Here is a 17,254-nt window from a genome sequence, read left to right on the forward strand (position 1 = left end):
GGGCACAGGGTCTGGCGGAAAGTGCATCTCCTCTGCTTTGAAAAGATGAGTTGGTCAGGAGTCAGTGCCTATGCTTTGGGGAGCAGGCTGTGCCCACACCAGGAGGCTCCTCCATCCTGTCCTGGCATGGCACGAAGGCAGTGCTGGCGGGGTGCCTCAGCCCCTTGTGTGACCTCCCCTTCTTTGTGTCCCCCACAGCTGCAGCTCAGTGGCCTCCTGGGCAGCTCACCTGCAGGCGTCCTTCCCAAGGAGCAGCAGAGCACTGTGGCTCTCCATGGTCTTCATCCTGCTGTGTGCGGCGCTGATGAGCCTACTCACAGGCCCACTCTTCCAGGCAGCTGTGGAGGCTGCCCCCTCGCAGGAAGGGGACACCTGGCCGTCTCTGGAGCAAGTCCTGTGGCCATTTACTAGACTCAGGCACAACGGGCCTCCGCCAGTGTGACTGCCCCACAGTTGACTGTCCCTTCTGGTTTTAGCGTTTCCCTCTGAGATTTGTAAACTAGTAACTTTCTAGTGATTGTGGTGCAAAACTAGGGTGCTCAGAGCAGCTGACATCTTTTCATTCCCCAACTGGAGCACAGGGAGTCCGTCCCACCAGGAAGGAGAGCCCACCTGGGCTATTTTAATGAGTTTCCTGAGAGGGAGAGATGATTCTTTATTGCAATATATCAAAATAAAGACCATTCAGATCTTTCTGCAGAGAAGCTTGGATAGAGTGCTCTTAGGTCATCTGTAGCTTATCTGATATCTCAGCACTTGGAGAGATACCCAGTTCCTCCCAGACATAAGGGCTTTTCCCAGGCTCCTACACAGGCGTGAGGACTAGGGGTAGCTGAAGATGAGGAGTAGCTGAGGATGAGGAGTAGCTGAGGACGAGGAGTAGCTGAGGTCAAGGGGTAGCTGAGGACTAGGGGTAGCTGAGGACTAGGGGTAGCTGAGGATGAGGGGTAGCTGAGGATGAGGAGTAGCTGAGGATGAGGAGTAGCTGAGGACTAGGGGTAGCTGAGGATGAGGGGTAGCTGAGGATGAGGAGTAGCTGAGGGTGAGGGGTAGCTGAGGTCGAGGGGTAGCTGAGGATGAGGAGTAGCTGAGGATGAGTAGTAGCTGAGGATGAGGGGTAGCTGAGGATGAGGGGTAGCTGAGGATGAGGAGTAGCTGAGGATGAGGGGTAGCTGAGGATGAGGAGTAGCTGAGGATGAGGGGTAGCTGAGGATGAGGGGTAGCTGAGGATGAGGGGTAGCTGAGGATGAGGAGTAGCTGAGGATGAGGGGTAGCTGAGGATGAGGAGTAGCTGAGGGTGAGGGGTAGCTGAGGACTAGGGGTAGCTGAGGATGAGGAGTAGCTGAGGATGAGGAGTAGCTGAGGATGAGGAGTAGCTGAGGGTGAGGGGTAGCTGAGGGTGAGGGGTAGCTGAGGTCGAGGGGTAGCTGAGGACGAGGAGTAGCTGAGGATGAGGAGTAGCTGAGGATGAGGGGTAGCTGAGGTCGAGGGGTAGCTGAGGGTGAGGGGTAGCTGAGGACGAGGGGTAGCTGAGGATGAGGGGTAGCTGAGGATGAGGGGTAGCTGAGGACGAGGGGTAGCTGAGGATGAGGGGTAGCTGAGGTCGAGGGGTAGCTGAGGGTGAGGGGTAGCTGAGGACGAGGGGTAGCTGAGGACGAGGGGTAGCTGAGGACGAGGGGTAGCTGAGGTCGAGGGGTAGCTGAGGGTGAGGGGTAGCTGAGGACGAGGGGTAGCTGAGGATGAGGGGTAGCTGAGGATGAGGGGTAGCTGAGGATGAGGGGTAGCTGAGGATGAGGAGTAGCTGAGGATGAGGGGTAGCTGAGGATGAGGAGTAGCTGAGGATGAGGGGTAGCTGAGGATGAGGGGTAGCTGAGGATGAGGGGTAGCTGAGGATGAGGGGTAGCTGAGGATGAGGAGTAGCTGAGGATGAGGGGTAGCTGAGGATGAGGGGTAGCTGAGGATGAGGGGTAGCTGAGGATGAGGAGTAGCTGAGGATGAGGGGTAGCTGAGGATGAGGAGTAGCTGAGGGTGAGGGGTAGCTGAGGACTAGGGGTAGCTGAGGATGAGGAGTAGTTGAGGATGAGGAGTAGCTGAGGATGAGGAGTAGCTGAGGGTGAGGGGTAGCTGAGGGTGAGGGGTAGCTGAGGTCGAGGGGTAGCTGAGGATGAGGAGTAGCTGAGGATGAGGAGTAGCTGAGGATGAGGGGTAGCTGAGGTCGAGGGGTAGCTGAGGGTGAGGGGTAGCTGAGGACGAGGGGTAGCTGAGGATGAGGGGTAGCTGAGGATGAGGGGTAGCTGAGGATGAGGGGTAGCTGAGGTCGAGGGGTAGCTGAGGGTGAGGGGTAGCTGAGGACGAGGGGTAGCTGAGGACGAGGGGTAGCTGAGGATGAGGGGTAGCTGAGGATGAGGGGTAGCTGAGGATGAGGAGTAGCTGAGGACGAGGGGTCGAGGGGTAGCTGAGGTTGAGGGGTAGCTGAGGACGAGGGGTCGAGGAGTAGCTGAGGTCGAGGGGTAGCTGAGGATGAGGGGTAGCTGAGGACGAGGAGTAGCTAAGGATGAGGAGTAGCTGAGGACTAGGGGTAGCTGAGGATGAGGAGTAGCTGAGGATGAGGAGTAGCTGAGGATGAGGAGTAGCTGATGACGAGGGGTAGCTGAGGACGAGGGGTAGCTGAGGACGAGGGGTAGCTGAGGACGAGGGGTAGCTGAGGTCGAGGGGTAGCTGAGGTCGAGGGGTCGAGGGGTAGCTGAGGTCGAGGGGTCGAGGAGTAGCTGAGGACTAGGAGTAGCTGAGGACGCGGATGGACAGCAGCATGTGGCAGACAGCGTCGATGAACTGGCAGTCGGAGCACCTGACCCTCTCCATGGCCTCTGGGGAGGCGAAGTCCTTCACCATGTGATAGACGGTGGAGTGGAACTCCGTCTCCTCCTTGAGGGTGTCCATGAACACGTAGCTGTCTTCCCTAATGCCGAGCACCCACGCTCTCTCGCCGTTGAACATGAGGAGCCGGTCCTCCGCTTCCTCCAGCAGGCCTTCCTTCACCTGGGAAGAGTTTGAATTCTGGGAGTACCAAAACACGCCAAGGGAAGGAGCTGTGGGGGCCCAAATGGCCCGGCTGGGGGGCAGCTCCCAGTGTAGGGCAGGCTGGCTCGGCCGCCCTAGCACCGGGTAAGCAAGGCCACCATCTGCTGAAAGTGGTGTGTGGCCGCACTTCCGAATTGCTTCATGCCGTGAAGCCACACATGGAGGTATTTACGGAGCGTCTGTGTGTGGACCCACAAATGGTAGCCGAGCACTGACTCTGCGCCCAGGTTCTGCTCTGAGAGCACAGTGGGGTCCTCGCTGAGCCTTGGGGTGGAATCCTGGCTTCCCGCCCAGCTCAGAGAAAAAGGCAGTCAGCTTAGAGGTTGAAAAAGGTGTCAGAAGTCACGTGGAAGGCCTGGCCTCCACAGAGGACTCACTCTCACTCTCTATCACACACACACACACACACACACACACACACACACACACACACACACACAGCGTTCCCATTTGTTCTGAGTCAACACAGACATGAGGTCATGGCATTATGGCACCGGGAAGGGTAGTAGGCAATAAAGGTCTGCCTAGCTAGAACTCGGCATTTGACAACATTCCGCCTTTACCTCCTTGTGAGGGGGAGGAGGCTGCACTCAGTTCCTGAGCGCTTTCTCTTTGCAAGGCAAGGTAGTGTCATGGATTCTGCAGACTTTACCTGAAATACAACTCTTGTGGTGTTGGAGACTGTGTTCCATCTGCTCCGGCCAAACTTGAAGGCCGAGCTTAATAGAGCCATTTGCCGATAGGCCTTCACTTCCAACAGGGACACCTGTCCACGGGAGACAGTCAGTCAGTCTTCCTGGCTTCTGTCAAGATTCCTCCCCGGCAGAGCCCTCTGTAGACTGTCCTGACACTGCAGGGTTCGTTTCAAATTTAAGCCAGATTCTGTGACTCTGCTCTCAAAGGGAAGCACTGGCTTCCCTTTCTGCACACTCCCCAAGGCAAACAGCATCCACAGGAGCTGCTGGGAGCCGACGCCTGTGAACTGACCTACTGCAGTCCAGGCTCTCCCCAAACCCTGCTGAGAACTCACACTGCCTTACTCTTCGTCTGGCCTTTTTAGTGTGTAGGACCATTTCAGTCGTGCTTCTCTCTCTGCTAGAATGTCACTCCCAGCACAGGGACAGAGCAGGGAGGGAAGCACAGTTCACTGTGTCAGAGTCACTGACATGGCCTTTTCCACCTGTGCATTCGTGTCCACACCCTCAGGGTCAGGACTGACAAGTGGAAAGCCCCTAGAAGGCAGCATGTGTGTTCTCTGGCACAGAACTCGTCTGCTTACAGACGTGCCCTCTGTGACCGGAGCGCCTGTGTCTTTGGTTACGAGCGTGGGCTTTACCAAGCACCTGCACTCCACTGTCTGGCTGGATGCTAGAGCCATCGGCAGGGCCTGTTCTCCAGGACCTTCAGAGCACACCCAGGATCTCCTGAACTAAACCGCTTTTGCTACAGCGGCAGTGCAGGTGGCCGGTCTGCCTGCTCCAACGGTTCTTAAGGAAAGGACTGAACTAGAGGGGAACCCCGGGCTTCCGATCTTTTCCTGATGAAGTTGAATTGCAACAGCATTCTAGGTTCCCACTGCATCAACTTTACAGACACATTCTTGCCTTATTGTTGTGGGTGACATAAAAATGGGAGTACACAGAAGGGAAGATGTTCAGCCCCGCCTCCTTCAAAGCCAGGATGAAGGGTATGGGTGTCATCCACTTTCCCTTTAAGTGAGGCAAGTGGTCTCGGTTCTCCAGTTTGATCGAGGCTAACATGCAGAGATTTTCCTAGGTGTTCGGAAGGGAAAAGGACACAGTCATTAGTTTTCCAGGTCTGGCCTTCCCCCAGGCCACTCGGCACTAACTAATGTGTCTGGTGTGTCTTGGGCCTGATCTGGGTGTCCTGACACAGCGTCCCATCACCACCGAGACAGCTCACTCACTTCCCAGGCTCCCCCTGGGTGCTTGAGAGATTAGGAGGAATGTCTTATGACAGCACAGTGTGTTCATTCTGAATTAAATAGCCAATAAATCAACCGTGATTGTACTCGCAGGGATTATTCTTGCACGTTCTATAAACTGTCCAGTTTTGAAGGTGTATGGAGTTTGTGCTTCTGTGTTCCTTATGTTAATAGTACTGGCTCCTTGTCCTATTATAGCTAAGAGATATCAGCATCTATTCAGTGTAAAAATGGAGTCTTTTTTTTTTCCATATCAAATGGTCAAAATCCGGCATATGATTCCATTCCAGCGCCCATCAGTTTGGAACAGCTGCATCTTAAGGGTTAGTTACCACGTGCTTGAGCAGCCTGTAAACCCTGACCTGAACACACACTACTGCCTTCATGCACATGAACGAACACTCTGCCCGTCAGATGAGAGTCACGCACAGCGTCTTCCGCCTGTGGGATGGGGTGGTTGCGAGCCTGACTCGACGCCTGGCCAGGCAATACCCTGTGCTCTCACGGGAAAGCCAACCATCTCCTATCAAACTGAGGAGCCTTTATCATAGTGACAATCCTGAGCTGTCCAATAAGCCCACGTTCACTTACCCACTCACTTAGTGAGTTTGCTGGTTTGTTTGTTTGTTTGTTTGTTTGTTTGAGACAGGGTCACAGTGTGGCTCTGGCTGCCCAGGAGCTCACAGTGCTCTTCCTGCATCTACGAGCACAGTGCTTAAAGGTCTGACACTACGCCTGTGCTGTGCCTCTGAAGCCCGATGGCCTGTTAGTCTTTCTGCTGTGTTCAGATGGAGTTCCAGCTCTTTCTAAAGCAACTGATTTTTGCATATCACAAAACTCAGCAGTGAGTGTAAGTAACCACAGGGTCACACCTCATCATCAGTTAAAGCAGCTCCAGCTGCTGGGAGAGTCCTCTAGGCCCATCACAGTGAATCTTCTGTCCCTGCCTCCAGCCCTGCAACACAAACCCACTTCTCTGGGGTTTCTAGGGCTGTGTACTTCCGAAGGGCACTGGCCTCACTCAGCAAGATGAGCCTTAAAAGCTAGAGTGAGGCTGCCATTCCTGGCACATCAAACACCCTGAGCTTCCCGAGGTAGTCTTGTTGTACTGACTGACCTGTCCCTCGTGAGCCGGGGAAACAAGGTGGAGCCTTACCCTTATACCTGTCTGCTGGTCACTCCATGAACTTCATTTAGAAGTCAGAGCTGCAGGGACATCTTACACTCATGCTTGCTGCTGGGCTACCTACCCCAGGGCCAGCTGAGAAGTCACTCACTTTGATATGGATCTGGAGTTCAGTGAAAGCCGTAGTCACGGTCAAAAGGACTTCGTTCACTTGGAGGGGTCTCAGCTCCCAGGACTTGTAGGGCATAAGGATGTGGGCATCCTGCATCAGGGTCACAGGGCCCAACGTATCCAGAGTGAAGGTGATGAGCCTGCCATGTCGGTCATAAAAAACGTTGTTGATGCCATCTGTTCTCCACACCTTATCTTCACAAGAGAAGACATGATACTACTGATGAGCAAGAGCACCCAAGTGCACAGGGCATGTGTGAAAACCCCTCGTTCCTGCCCCTACCCTGCTGGGAGGTCCCTGCCCCCAGGGTCCAGCCCAGACTCCAACACACTCTGCCCAACACTGGACGGAGGCTTGGTTCACTCTTTGTCTCTTTCCCTTGCCATTTCTCTTCCCTGTTTTCAGCCCCTCTCCCCTGCCTTCCTGAAACTCCCCACGTGTGCCCATGAGCACACACCTGTGCCCGTGAGCACATGGCCATTCTTCCTAGATAATTCTTCCCTAGCTATATAGAGGCTCTTTACCGGTTTTATTTTTTTTTTAAGGTTTGTTTATTTGGGTATTTTTCAAGACAGGACTTCTCTGTGTAGCCTTGGGTGTCCTGGAACCCATGCTGTAGACTAGGCTGGTCTCAAACTCACAGAGATCCACCTGCCTCTGCCTCCCAAGTGCTGGGATTACAGGCACTTGCTGCCACCACCCAGCTAAAGGTTTTGTCCACATAGGCGTATGTTCTCCAACTGCATGCAATGCCCACAGAGGCCAGAAGAGGGCATCAGCTCCCATGGAACTGGAGTTACCGGTGGTTCTGAGGGGCCCTGAAGGTGCTCTGCAAGAATAGCAAGGACTCTTAACCCTGCACCATCTCTCTAGCCTGTCACCACTGCTTAAAGCAGCTGTAAAGTGCTCCTGCTTCTAAACATAAATATTGCTTTTAGGAATTGGATGCAGCCATGCAGGGTCATGCAGCCATGACCCTGATCCAATGAGACATTTTTTAAATCCCTCCCAACAAGACCCATCTGTGTACCCCCCATGCTCGTTTTCAGATTCATTGCTAAGGGTCTGCCTCTGTCTATACTTGTCAGAGAAGTGCTCTCAGACAGGAAGCAGCATGCCTCATCTCTTAGAGGTCACTGCTGAAGATCCAGACTCAGGGAGAAGCAGTGGGCACGGCAGCATGTACCTGTATCCCCAGGCCTGGAAGGCAGAGGTGGGAAGATACCGAGTCTGAGGTCAGTCTGGAACTCAGCAAGCCAAAACATGAAAAAATGATTCAAATAAACACTTTACCAAACAGCATGGCTGCAAGTCTAACACATAACCAGATAGGTGTCTGGCGCTGGTCATTAGTAAACTCTCCTTCAGGACACTGCGCAGATGACCAATGTCATCAAGGGTGTATGACATGAACAGAACTTTTAAGATGGGGCAGCCATGTTGAGAAACAGACTAGTCGTCTCTTGAGGTGTAAGCAGAAAGCAGAGGGAGGGAAAAAAAGGATGGAGGGAGGAGGGAGGGAGAAGGAGGGAAGGAGGGAAGACGGAGGGGAAAAAGGATAGAGGGAGGAGGAGGGAGGAAGGGAAGAAAGGAAGGGAGGGAAGATGGAGGGAGGGAGGGAAGAAGGATGGAGCAAGGAAGGAGGAGGGAGGGAGGAGGAGAGAGGAGGATGGAGGAAAGAGAGAGGGAGAAGAAGGGAGGGAAGAGGAGAGAGAGGTAGGAGGGATGGAGGAAGGGAGGAAGAGAAGAAAGAGGAAGGGTAGGAAGAGAGAGGGAGGGAGGGAAGAAAGAGGAAGGGGAAGAAGGAGGGAGGAAGAGAAGAGGGAGGGAGGAAGGAAAGAGGGAGGGAGGAAGGGAAGAGGGAGGGAGGAAGGGAAGAGGGAGGGAGGAAGGGAAGAGGGAGGGAGGAGGAGAGAGGAGGATGGAGGGAAGAGAGGGAGGGAGAAGGAGGGAGGGAAGAGGAGAGAGAGAGGGAAGAGGAGGGAGGAAGGAAGGGAGGAGAAGGGAGGGAGGGAGGGCAGAGAAGGGTAGGAGGAGGAAGAAGGGAGGAGGGAGGGAAGAAGGAGGGAGGAGGAAGGAAGCAAGAGGAGGAAAGGAGGAGGAGGCTGGAAGGGGACCGCCCTCATCTGCACTGCACTCTTGCTTGAGGCTGTACCTTCAGCATCCCACGCTATGACCTTAGGGTCCTGAAAGAAGACGACATTCTCATGGACCTCCAGCGTGATCTCTAGGGGTGGATAGGCATTTTCTGGATCCGGTTCTTCTATGATTTCTGGAGGATACGTAAACCTCTGTAATCCGTCTTGGAGTATCTTTTAAAGTGACCAGAATGATGAAATTTAGAAGGTGGTGGCAATGGCCAGACACGCATATCACTGTCAAGCTGTGCTCCTGACACAGGCATCTAGGAGCCACCTTAAGAAAACCTAGAGATAAATGATGGGGAGGGGGCACTGACAACCTGAATTGTCACTGCGGAGCTGCCCGTGGGTCAAGCTCTGAGATGTCTTCTGCACCACTTACATGTCAAGCCTCACGAGAAGCCCATGTTGAGCAGAACTGATAACCATGGTGCAGCTAGGAGACCTGGCCAAGACTGCAAGACTTCAAGCTCACACCAACATCAGCACCTCCCACGGGGCCCAGAGTCACTCAGGCTGGTATTTCAATGGAGGGCACAGGGCAACAGACGAGAGGTTCGGTGCCTGGTGCCCGGAGCAGCTCAGGAAGGAGGGTGGAGGCCTCAAGATGACAGCAGATCCCTGAGGTAAGGCAGGGCTATGGCTCATTTGAGTCAACATGGAGAGAAGACACGGGGGAAGATGAGGGCTCTGAAAACCCAGAAGAATGTTCTCACGGAAGAGTCGAGAAAGAGCCTCGCAGTGAGTGCACGGCCCTGTCAGGAGTCCCGCAGCTGTGCAGGGGGATTCTTGTGAGGTGCCGAGCACAGAGAGGAGAAGCAGGACACTGACGGAATCCCAGAGCAGCGCCGGCTCCGGCTGAGCCTTCATGTGAACCGTCTTGAAGGTGCCTTCTCTGAGGGATGTCTTTTTCTAGGCAAGCACCCACCCCTGAGCTATACCATCAGCCCCAAATGGACAACTGTCTTAGTTTGCCCCACCCCCACCCCCTGTTGTATGCTGCATGCTCTGGCGTGTGTGCAGACCACATGGTCTCCCCCAGGCTTGCTCTTATTTCACAGGGGAAAGGGACCGGAAGGGCTGAATTCAACCAGTTGGGTGGGCACAAAGAATCTTGCAGATAAAACCTAGGAACACATATAGCACGCAGAGCAGGGCACAGCACACCTGCGCTACTGAGATCTTACTGGAGTGATCAGGGGAAAAGTGTCTGCACAGACCTGGAAGTTCTTCTCCAAATGCTTAGAGCATGGGACCGCCAAGCCAGATGCGCCAAGTGACGCTGAGGGGACAAGTGGGGGCTGCTTGTTTTCTGGGGCCTGGGGTCAAACACAGGGCCTTACTCACAGTCAAGCCTTTGACTTAAGATTTTGGCATGACTTCAATTTTTTTGTAAATTTCTGAGAGGCACTGCTCAAATGGTCAGTTGGCCTAGCATGGGTAAGGACTCAGCTTTCTTCCCAGGTATTGGGAATAGATATTTTAAAATAAATTAGGTAGAACAGTGCGTGCTTATAATCCTAGCACTCAGTGGCTGAGGCAGGAGGTTCACCTCCCCACTGATGCTCTGACAAGCACATCTGGACTAGAACACAGGCGTGCCCACTCCTTTCCTTTCCAGGCTTCAGGGATAAAAAGGGGGTTCTCGGTCAACGTGGCCTGCCAAGGTGAAAATGCACCTGGCCATGTAAGAGGCAGAAGCTTGCCAAGCTCTGGTGGAGACTGGCAGCCCTGGGGACCAAAGAACACTTTGGGGCATTAGCATGAGGTTTACCATGAAGTTAATAGGTAAGACTTTCTCTGAAAAATAGGATTAATGCACATTAGATGCTGAGATCACAAGAAATGAAGTAAAAGTGACACAATTTCACCTGTAACTTAAACTTGGAGTCTCCTACCTCCACCAACATCCAGCCGTTCGCTGGTTTGCACTGAGGGGGCAGCTCCAGGATGTCCAGGTGGTACACTCCCCCCAGAGTGGCGAAGTGGCACAAGTCCACCTCATGGTCTTTGCTGGTTTCCCGCTCCTCCGCCTTCTCTATCAGGTGCATCTGTGCTAAAACCAACCACAGGTAGCGCAGGTCAGAAAAGAGAGCATTGGTATGTCAGGAGGGAATAAAAACAAGATCCCGGCATTGCTTAAGGAGACTTTGCACAAAGTTCTCCAAGTGTCTCACTAGCCACCTATATGCGGGAGCAGGTGTGTGTGTGCATATGTGCACACGTGTATGTGTGTGCATGCATGTGTGGTAGGGTAGGAAGGGCTCTGTTTGCAACACACACTATCACTGTAGGAGGCTACACATAATGAGCATATACTACTGGTAAAACTCTATCTCCTAAAAGACAAACAGTTTGATAAAAATTTGATAATTGGGGGTTGGTCTGGTGCTTTGTGCTTAATTCTGAGCCCTAAAATCTGGTTGCAGTCTGGATGAGGGCATTGCCACACACACGATCAATGTTGTGTAAACTTTGCTCTTCAATAACCTCTGATTGGTTAATAAGAAAGCTGGACAGCCTGTAGCTGGGCAGAAGAGAGGTGGGTGGAGCTTCTGTTCCCAGCCTTGGGGTCTCAGGTAGGGACCATGAGGAGAGGGAGGGAGAGGAAGAAGGAGACAGAGAGAAAGTATGTGGCCTGATGAAAGAGAAACAGCCCAGAGGGGACAGCATGTCAGGCAACACAGGGCTGTGCCTGGGAAGTAGCCAGACCCTGAGAGGATTAGGATAAATGGGTGTCTGCCCAGTTACCGAGACTCAAGCTTATTAATAGAGACTCTGTCTCGCTTTTGGAAGCTAGAATGGCTAAATAGAAAAGCTCCAAAAGATAAATTATTATTAGAGATAATTAATAAACTTAGTCCTTAAATCTGGACATTATCAAACTAAAAATCCCAAGAAGGTAGGTAGGAAGTTCATGATGGAAAAGCATATTTTGGCCCATGTACCATACAAAATATGGATATTTAAACAAAAATAGGCCCAGGTCAGAGAAAAGTCCATGGAAGGGATGAAGTGAGAATTCTGTGGGGAGTCTGTGATCTAGCAATCTGTGTGCACAGCCAAGGGGACAGCTGCAGTCAGCACGGCTGTTCTCACCATTCACCAAGACAAAGCCAACCACTTAGAAACATGCCCCTGAGCAGTGAGTGGTCAGGCTTTGTCCGAGACACGCGGACTGATTCAGGAGCGTGCACACCTCCAGGCCCAGCTCTCGGGGTGTGGGCAGGAGGGTGAATGCAAGCTTGAGACCAGCTTGGTCCACAAGGTGAGTGCTAGGCTATCCAGGACTAGGCAATGTGGCCCTGACCCTCCCTGAAAAGGCTGATATATCCTGTCCAGGTTTCCTCAACCACAAAATCTGCACAGTGTTCAAGCTGTGCTATAGATCTTGGAGGGGGAATGACAGGCACATAGAGCTGGCAGTACCGGCAGGCGGTAAGACGCGGAGATAGGCAATGGTGTGTACTCTCAGTCAGCTCCCATGAAAGAGGCCCAGCAGGGCCCTGAGTTTAGCCTCTGGAGACCGGGTGCTGGAAGTTAATGGGAGCATGCAAAATAAATCAAGCGGGGCCTCTCTTTCGTGCATGCTTAATAAAAAACATTCCTTAAATTTTAAAAATATTTCAGTTATAATTTATTGGCCCAGAAAGAAGCCAGAAATAGTACTCTGCCCAAATTTAGATGGGATGATGCTTCTGATTTGAGGGACACCACACAGGGGATTGTGGTGTTCAAGACAGAAGTTCCTCAGCCTACTCTAGCATCATGGGTCTAGGGGAGAAAAACAAAACCTCACCTGGGATAGGCTGTAGAGACATTCCAAGGACCCCCAAGTAGTGTAGCTGACAGGTAGTGTGCTGGCCTAGTTCAAGCCCGCACCACATAAAGCCAGGGGCATGCTTGTGATCCCAGCACTGGGGAGGTAGAGCCAGTTGGATCAGAGGTTCAAGGTCATCTTCAGCCACACAGAGTTTGAGACCAGCCTGGGCTATGTGAGACACTGCCTCAGGATATATAGATAATTGAGTAGAAGACTACAAAGACTTAAGTGTGATAGCAGATATACTTGGAGTATGTGGAAAAAGCATAGTGAGAATGAGGAGGACAGACAGACGCCATCAGACAGAAGCCAGGCATATGAGCACCTTCACCTTTCCAAGGGGCATTCAGCGCTGCCTGCCAGGCCAAGACTGCCGGGCTCCGGCATGTGTATCCACATGTGTGCTCATGAGTGTTCACTGCAGCAGTGAGTGCAGAGAAGTCAGAGCTGATTTCACTAGCAACAGGGATGGAAATAATGCTCCCCCGTATGTGTGAACCGCGCAGCTGCTTTAGCTGATAAGGCAGCTTACGGATGGATCTGGGATCAACGCTGAATATCATTTGCCGAGGACGTTTTTCCAGGTACATAGCTTAATCCTGAGTAGAAAAACATGATTGTTGATAGAAGTATTTTATCTGATATGCTTTCACAAACAGTACACAGTGAGAGACACCCAACAGGAGGCTAGCATCACTTATCTTGGGAGAGGGACCGTGAAGAATTTCTGCCTTCAACACATTTCTTTCTACAATGGCCTTACTTTTTTTTCTTTCTTGAGTCAAGATTTCTCTGTGTAGCCTGGCTGTCCTGGAACTTGACCTGTAGACCAGGCTAGCTTGGAACTTCCAGAGATCTGCCTGCCTCTGCCTCCCAGTGCTGGGACTAAAGGCACGTGTCATCACGCCTCGCTCTTGCCTTCTTTCTGTGAGAAAGCCTCCATTACACACTGAGGATGCGGCCACAATACCTGCAGATACAACTTCACTGAGCAACTTCAACTCCAGTTCATGTTTGACGGTTAAGGAATCTTCTTCTTCCTCAAAGGAAACCTGTAACAAAGCAGGAAGCTGTGAGCACCGGCCGCCTCATCCTTGGAAATTACTCTCTATTTGAAAAAGGTAGATGTCCGTCCATGGAACAGCCTAGAAATTTGGGCAAGTTTTGGTACTATATCAGATAACTTGAAATCCATGAAGTTAACCCATTAAAAAATCTAACATCAAAGTTGGTGTGGAGGTGCATGCCTTTAATCCTAGCACTAGCGAGAGAGAGGCAGGTGGATTTCTGTAAGTTGCATGCCAGCCACCCTGGAGCAGAGTAAGGTCCTTTCTCAAAAACCAAACCGAAAGAACAAACCCACTCATCATCAGCATCTTCTAGCACTTACCCTAAATATCAGCATTCCCAGGAAACCCTCTAAGCTGCTGGTTTGGTGATCTATGTTGTGTCTTAAGCTCACACGCAGGCGCTTCAGTACGCATCAGTATATACCCAGAACACAGCTCACTGTCACCCTCTGTGACAAGCTCACTAGAGACAAGACAGTGGCCTGGAGAGGTAGCCCAGGGGGGAAAAGTGCTTGCATAGCATGGAGGAGGACAGGGGTTCAAGCCCTAGCACTGCAAAACACAGGGTGATCCCAGCACTCAGTGGTGAAGGTAGAAGAATCAGAAGTGCAAGGTCATCCTGAGCTACATAGCCATTTGAGGCTAGCCCGGGCTACATGAGATCCTGTTTCAAAACACTGAATTCAGACAAACAACAAAGCAACAAACTCCCAAGATCACTCAGTGGGAGAGCACAGAGGTCACATACACAGGAGAGCACAGAGGTCACATACATGGGAGAGCACAGAGGTCACACACACGGGAGAGCACAGAGGTCACAGAGATCACACACACTGGAGAGCACAGAGGTCTTACACAGGAGAGCACAGAGGTCGCATACACAGGAGAGCACAGAGGTCACATACACGGGAGAGCACAGAGGTCACACACACGGGAGAGCACAGAGGTCACAGAGATCACACACACTGGAGAGCACAGAGGTCATACACGGGAGAGCACAGAGGTCATACACGGGAGAGCACAGAGGTCACAGAGGTCATACACGGGAGAGCACAGAGGTCACATACACGGGAGAGCACAGAGGTCACATATACAGAATCTTAGGTTCACTCTCTAGTACCTAACACACATATGACCAAAGGAAAGCAAGATCAGGCTGAGTTCCATATATCGGGTCCTGCCCAAGAGTTGGCATGTTTGCATGTGTGCTCCTGCATGTACACTGTGTGTATGTGTGCATGGTGTGCGTATATGCATGTGTGCGTGTGCGTGCGTTCATGAACAGGATTGTTGGCACACGATTGGCTTTAACTCTCTTACATGCTTGCTCAATTTTTCTTTTAAAGGGGGTGGGGATTCAACCCAAAGCCACACGCATGCCAGCCGACCTTTCCACTGGGCTACATTTCCGGGTCAAAGCTCCTTGAAGAGACACTTTTGTAACTTGAACTTTCAATTCAAAGACCCTTGTCTAAGTACTTATTCCTCAGGGTGATAAAATATTTTGGAAACTAATCACTATTTAGAATGCACTACTTTGAGTAATTTCTCATAATTATGCCACACTCAAATTAGGCCTTTCTAAATACGTTATGCTATGAACAATTTAGACTACAGCTACAATATTTTAAAAGCCATTCAAACCAAGAGATGTTCTTAAGAGCCCTTTAGTGGCCAACTTCTTTGTTTGTTGTTTTTTGTTTCAAAACAGGGTTTCTCTGTGTAACAAGCCCTGGCTGTCCTGGACTCAGATTGTACACCAGGCTAGCTTTGAACTCACAGAGATCCACCTGCCTCTGCCCCCCAAGTGCTGGGATTAAAGGTGTATGGCGCCATATCCAGCATAGTGGCCAACTTCTTAATAAGCTCATGAAAAAGAAACCTACAATGTCATTTAATGTAAGAGAATTAATTTCAAATTTACATTTATCTTCACTGTCAATTTGACTAGCTCCACCCTTACCACAGAGTTGATCAGCTGGAGTCTCAACCTAAATAAAAAGGGAAAGAATAAAAGATAGCTGAGCACTAAAACTCCATCTCTCCTGGCTGCCTGGCTGCAGAAGCTGCCTGGGGCTCCTGATGCCACACCTTCCAGGATGCACTGTACCCACGCCTTTTCGGGAGGCACTGTATCTATCCAGTCATACTATGAGATGAAACAAACCCTAGCTCCTTAAGTTGTTTGTGTCTGGCATCTTCTCCCAGCAGTGAAAACAAGCACAGAAAATACAGTGCAAGGAGTGGCTGTAAGCAGCTCGGCCTCGAGATAGCAGCTCTGGAACTTGGCTGGGAGGGTATGGAGCTGGCTGGATCTATAGGCCAGAGAAGGCCTAGAAATCTGTACGCAGAGCTCAGTGGGCCCTTCTGGTGGACGTTTGGAAGCTGAGGATACTGAGAGGACAGTAGAGAGTATAGCTTTTCAGAGCGGTTAGAGCTTGAGGCTGCAGAGGGAAGGAGGGGTCCTGGGAACTGGGCGGGAAGCTGATTGTGCTACATCCCAGCAGAGGGTCTGGCTTCACCCTGCCCAGTTCCCAAAACTCCGAATGAGGCTGGATCCAAAAGTCTTGAACGAGGTTGTCGGACAGAAGACATTCTAAGACAGCCACACCCAGGCTGTGCCATGAGCACTGTTCACAGCTCTGAGATTTACAGTGAGAGAGCAGAAGGCTGTACAAGTGTCCGGGTGGCGAGGAAAGGAGTGCGTGTGAGGTGCAGAGAAGGAGCGTGAGGAGGACACAGCTCTAGAGAGCCTTCAACGGAAACCTGGTCCCCTTAATCCACCAGGGAGCAAGCCCCCCATCAAAGGCTCTGAGCGCCATCCTGCCTGGGCACCTCTGCCCTGCCACCCCCACTCCAGCGTCGCCAGTGTAGCATATCAATAGATCGTGCTACAGGGCAGGAGACACGCTTTCTTCGGAAATTCGCTCCCTGGAGGCCACTGGCAGGTCTTCCCGACCACCTAAGTCAAAAAGACGCAGTCTAGGGTCTCTATGCTTTTTCAGTTACAGTTGTGGGGCTGGATTAATGAGTTTTTTTATTTTTCTCTGTGACTCCTGAAATAGCACAACTAACTTTAAAAAGAAATTTATCATTAGTAAATTATTTAATGCTTTAACAAGAATAAAATGTAAAAAAAAATAAGCTTAAGAAAAGTAATAAATCAGATTCAGTATCAATAAGCATTATAAGAATAGTGAAAAAATAATGGGCTCCTTCTTAAGAAAAAATAGCATGAGAAGTACAGCTGGCACGAGTTTACCCCTCCCTTCAGTGTCTTGTTCCTAGGGAAGATCATAAATCTTTAGCAGGACATATGGGAGGATGGTTGACAAAGGTGTGTTTAGACTTTGGCAGGCATCTGACTTAGCTCCTGACTTTCCTCTTCATTGGTTAGCAATAATGAAACTGCATTTGAGGTTTCTTTCCCTTTGTCTGCTTTGATCAAAAGTTTTCAGGCCAAGATTTTTTGTGGGCACTCCCCTATGTTAAAATGTAAACTTTGTATTCTTGGTAAAAGTCTAAATGTTCTGGGAAGTATGCCAACTTTAAGGTGCCTTTTTGTGAAATCACTATAAAATTATCAGCTTGACTTCAGTAAAATTACAGCAGAGCCAAAATCATCAAGGTGTCTCTGTCTGTCAATTCATCGCCGAAACCATGTCTTCCTGTCCAGAGCCTTGTTCCCCACGGACACAGGGAATCTGACTGGGCTGGTCCGTGGCACTGCCTGTGGACATCCTACACATTTCCTCCTCACCATGTCATGTACTGGAGGCTGGAGGTACGGCAGTACCATGTGCCCAATGTGTTGAGAGGGTGTCTCCTGGAAATGCCCATCTCTCATCTTCATGCTGATCAGACTGTGCCAGGAATCGGTGTAAAGCAATTCCAGC

At 51.2% G+C, this 17,254-nt stretch overlaps 2 protein-coding genes across 6 annotated transcripts in view; one reads left to right on the plus strand and one right to left on the minus strand.

Annotated features, from left to right (window-relative positions):
• Positions 1-704, plus strand: part of Irag2 (inositol 1,4,5-triphosphate receptor associated 2) — a 43,382-nt gene extending 42,678 nt beyond the window's left edge. For all 5 annotated transcript variants that reach the window (XM_060384476.1, XM_021654171.2, XM_021654153.2 and 2 more), the window contains one exon: positions 199-704. In XM_060384476.1, the coding sequence (XP_060240459.1) occupies positions 199-442 (244 nt within the window). In that variant the 3' untranslated portion in view covers positions 443-704. The remainder of the gene's footprint in view (positions 1-198) is intronic.
• Positions 705-2,643: 1,939 nt separating this feature from the next.
• The window catches only part of Dnai7 (dynein axonemal intermediate chain 7), a 39,335-nt gene continuing 24,724 nt past the window's right edge, over positions 2,644-17,254 (minus strand). The window contains exons 10-16 of the mRNA XM_060384475.1: positions 13,259-13,340; positions 10,337-10,521; positions 8,480-8,636; positions 6,304-6,518; positions 4,686-4,853; positions 3,734-3,847; positions 2,644-3,039 (exon numbers count right to left, since the gene is read on the minus strand). Of these exons, the coding sequence (XP_060240458.1) occupies positions 2,776-3,039; positions 3,734-3,847; positions 4,686-4,853; positions 6,304-6,518; positions 8,480-8,636; positions 10,337-10,521; positions 13,259-13,340 (1,185 nt within the window). The 3' untranslated portion in view covers positions 2,644-2,775. The remainder of the gene's footprint in view (positions 3,040-3,733; positions 3,848-4,685; positions 4,854-6,303; positions 6,519-8,479; positions 8,637-10,336; positions 10,522-13,258; positions 13,341-17,254) is intronic.

Source organism: Meriones unguiculatus, chromosome 5 (assembly GCF_030254825.1).
Source record: "Meriones unguiculatus strain TT.TT164.6M chromosome 5, Bangor_MerUng_6.1, whole genome shotgun sequence".
In the NCBI taxonomy this organism is placed as follows: Eukaryota; Metazoa; Chordata; class Mammalia; order Rodentia; family Muridae; genus Meriones; species Meriones unguiculatus.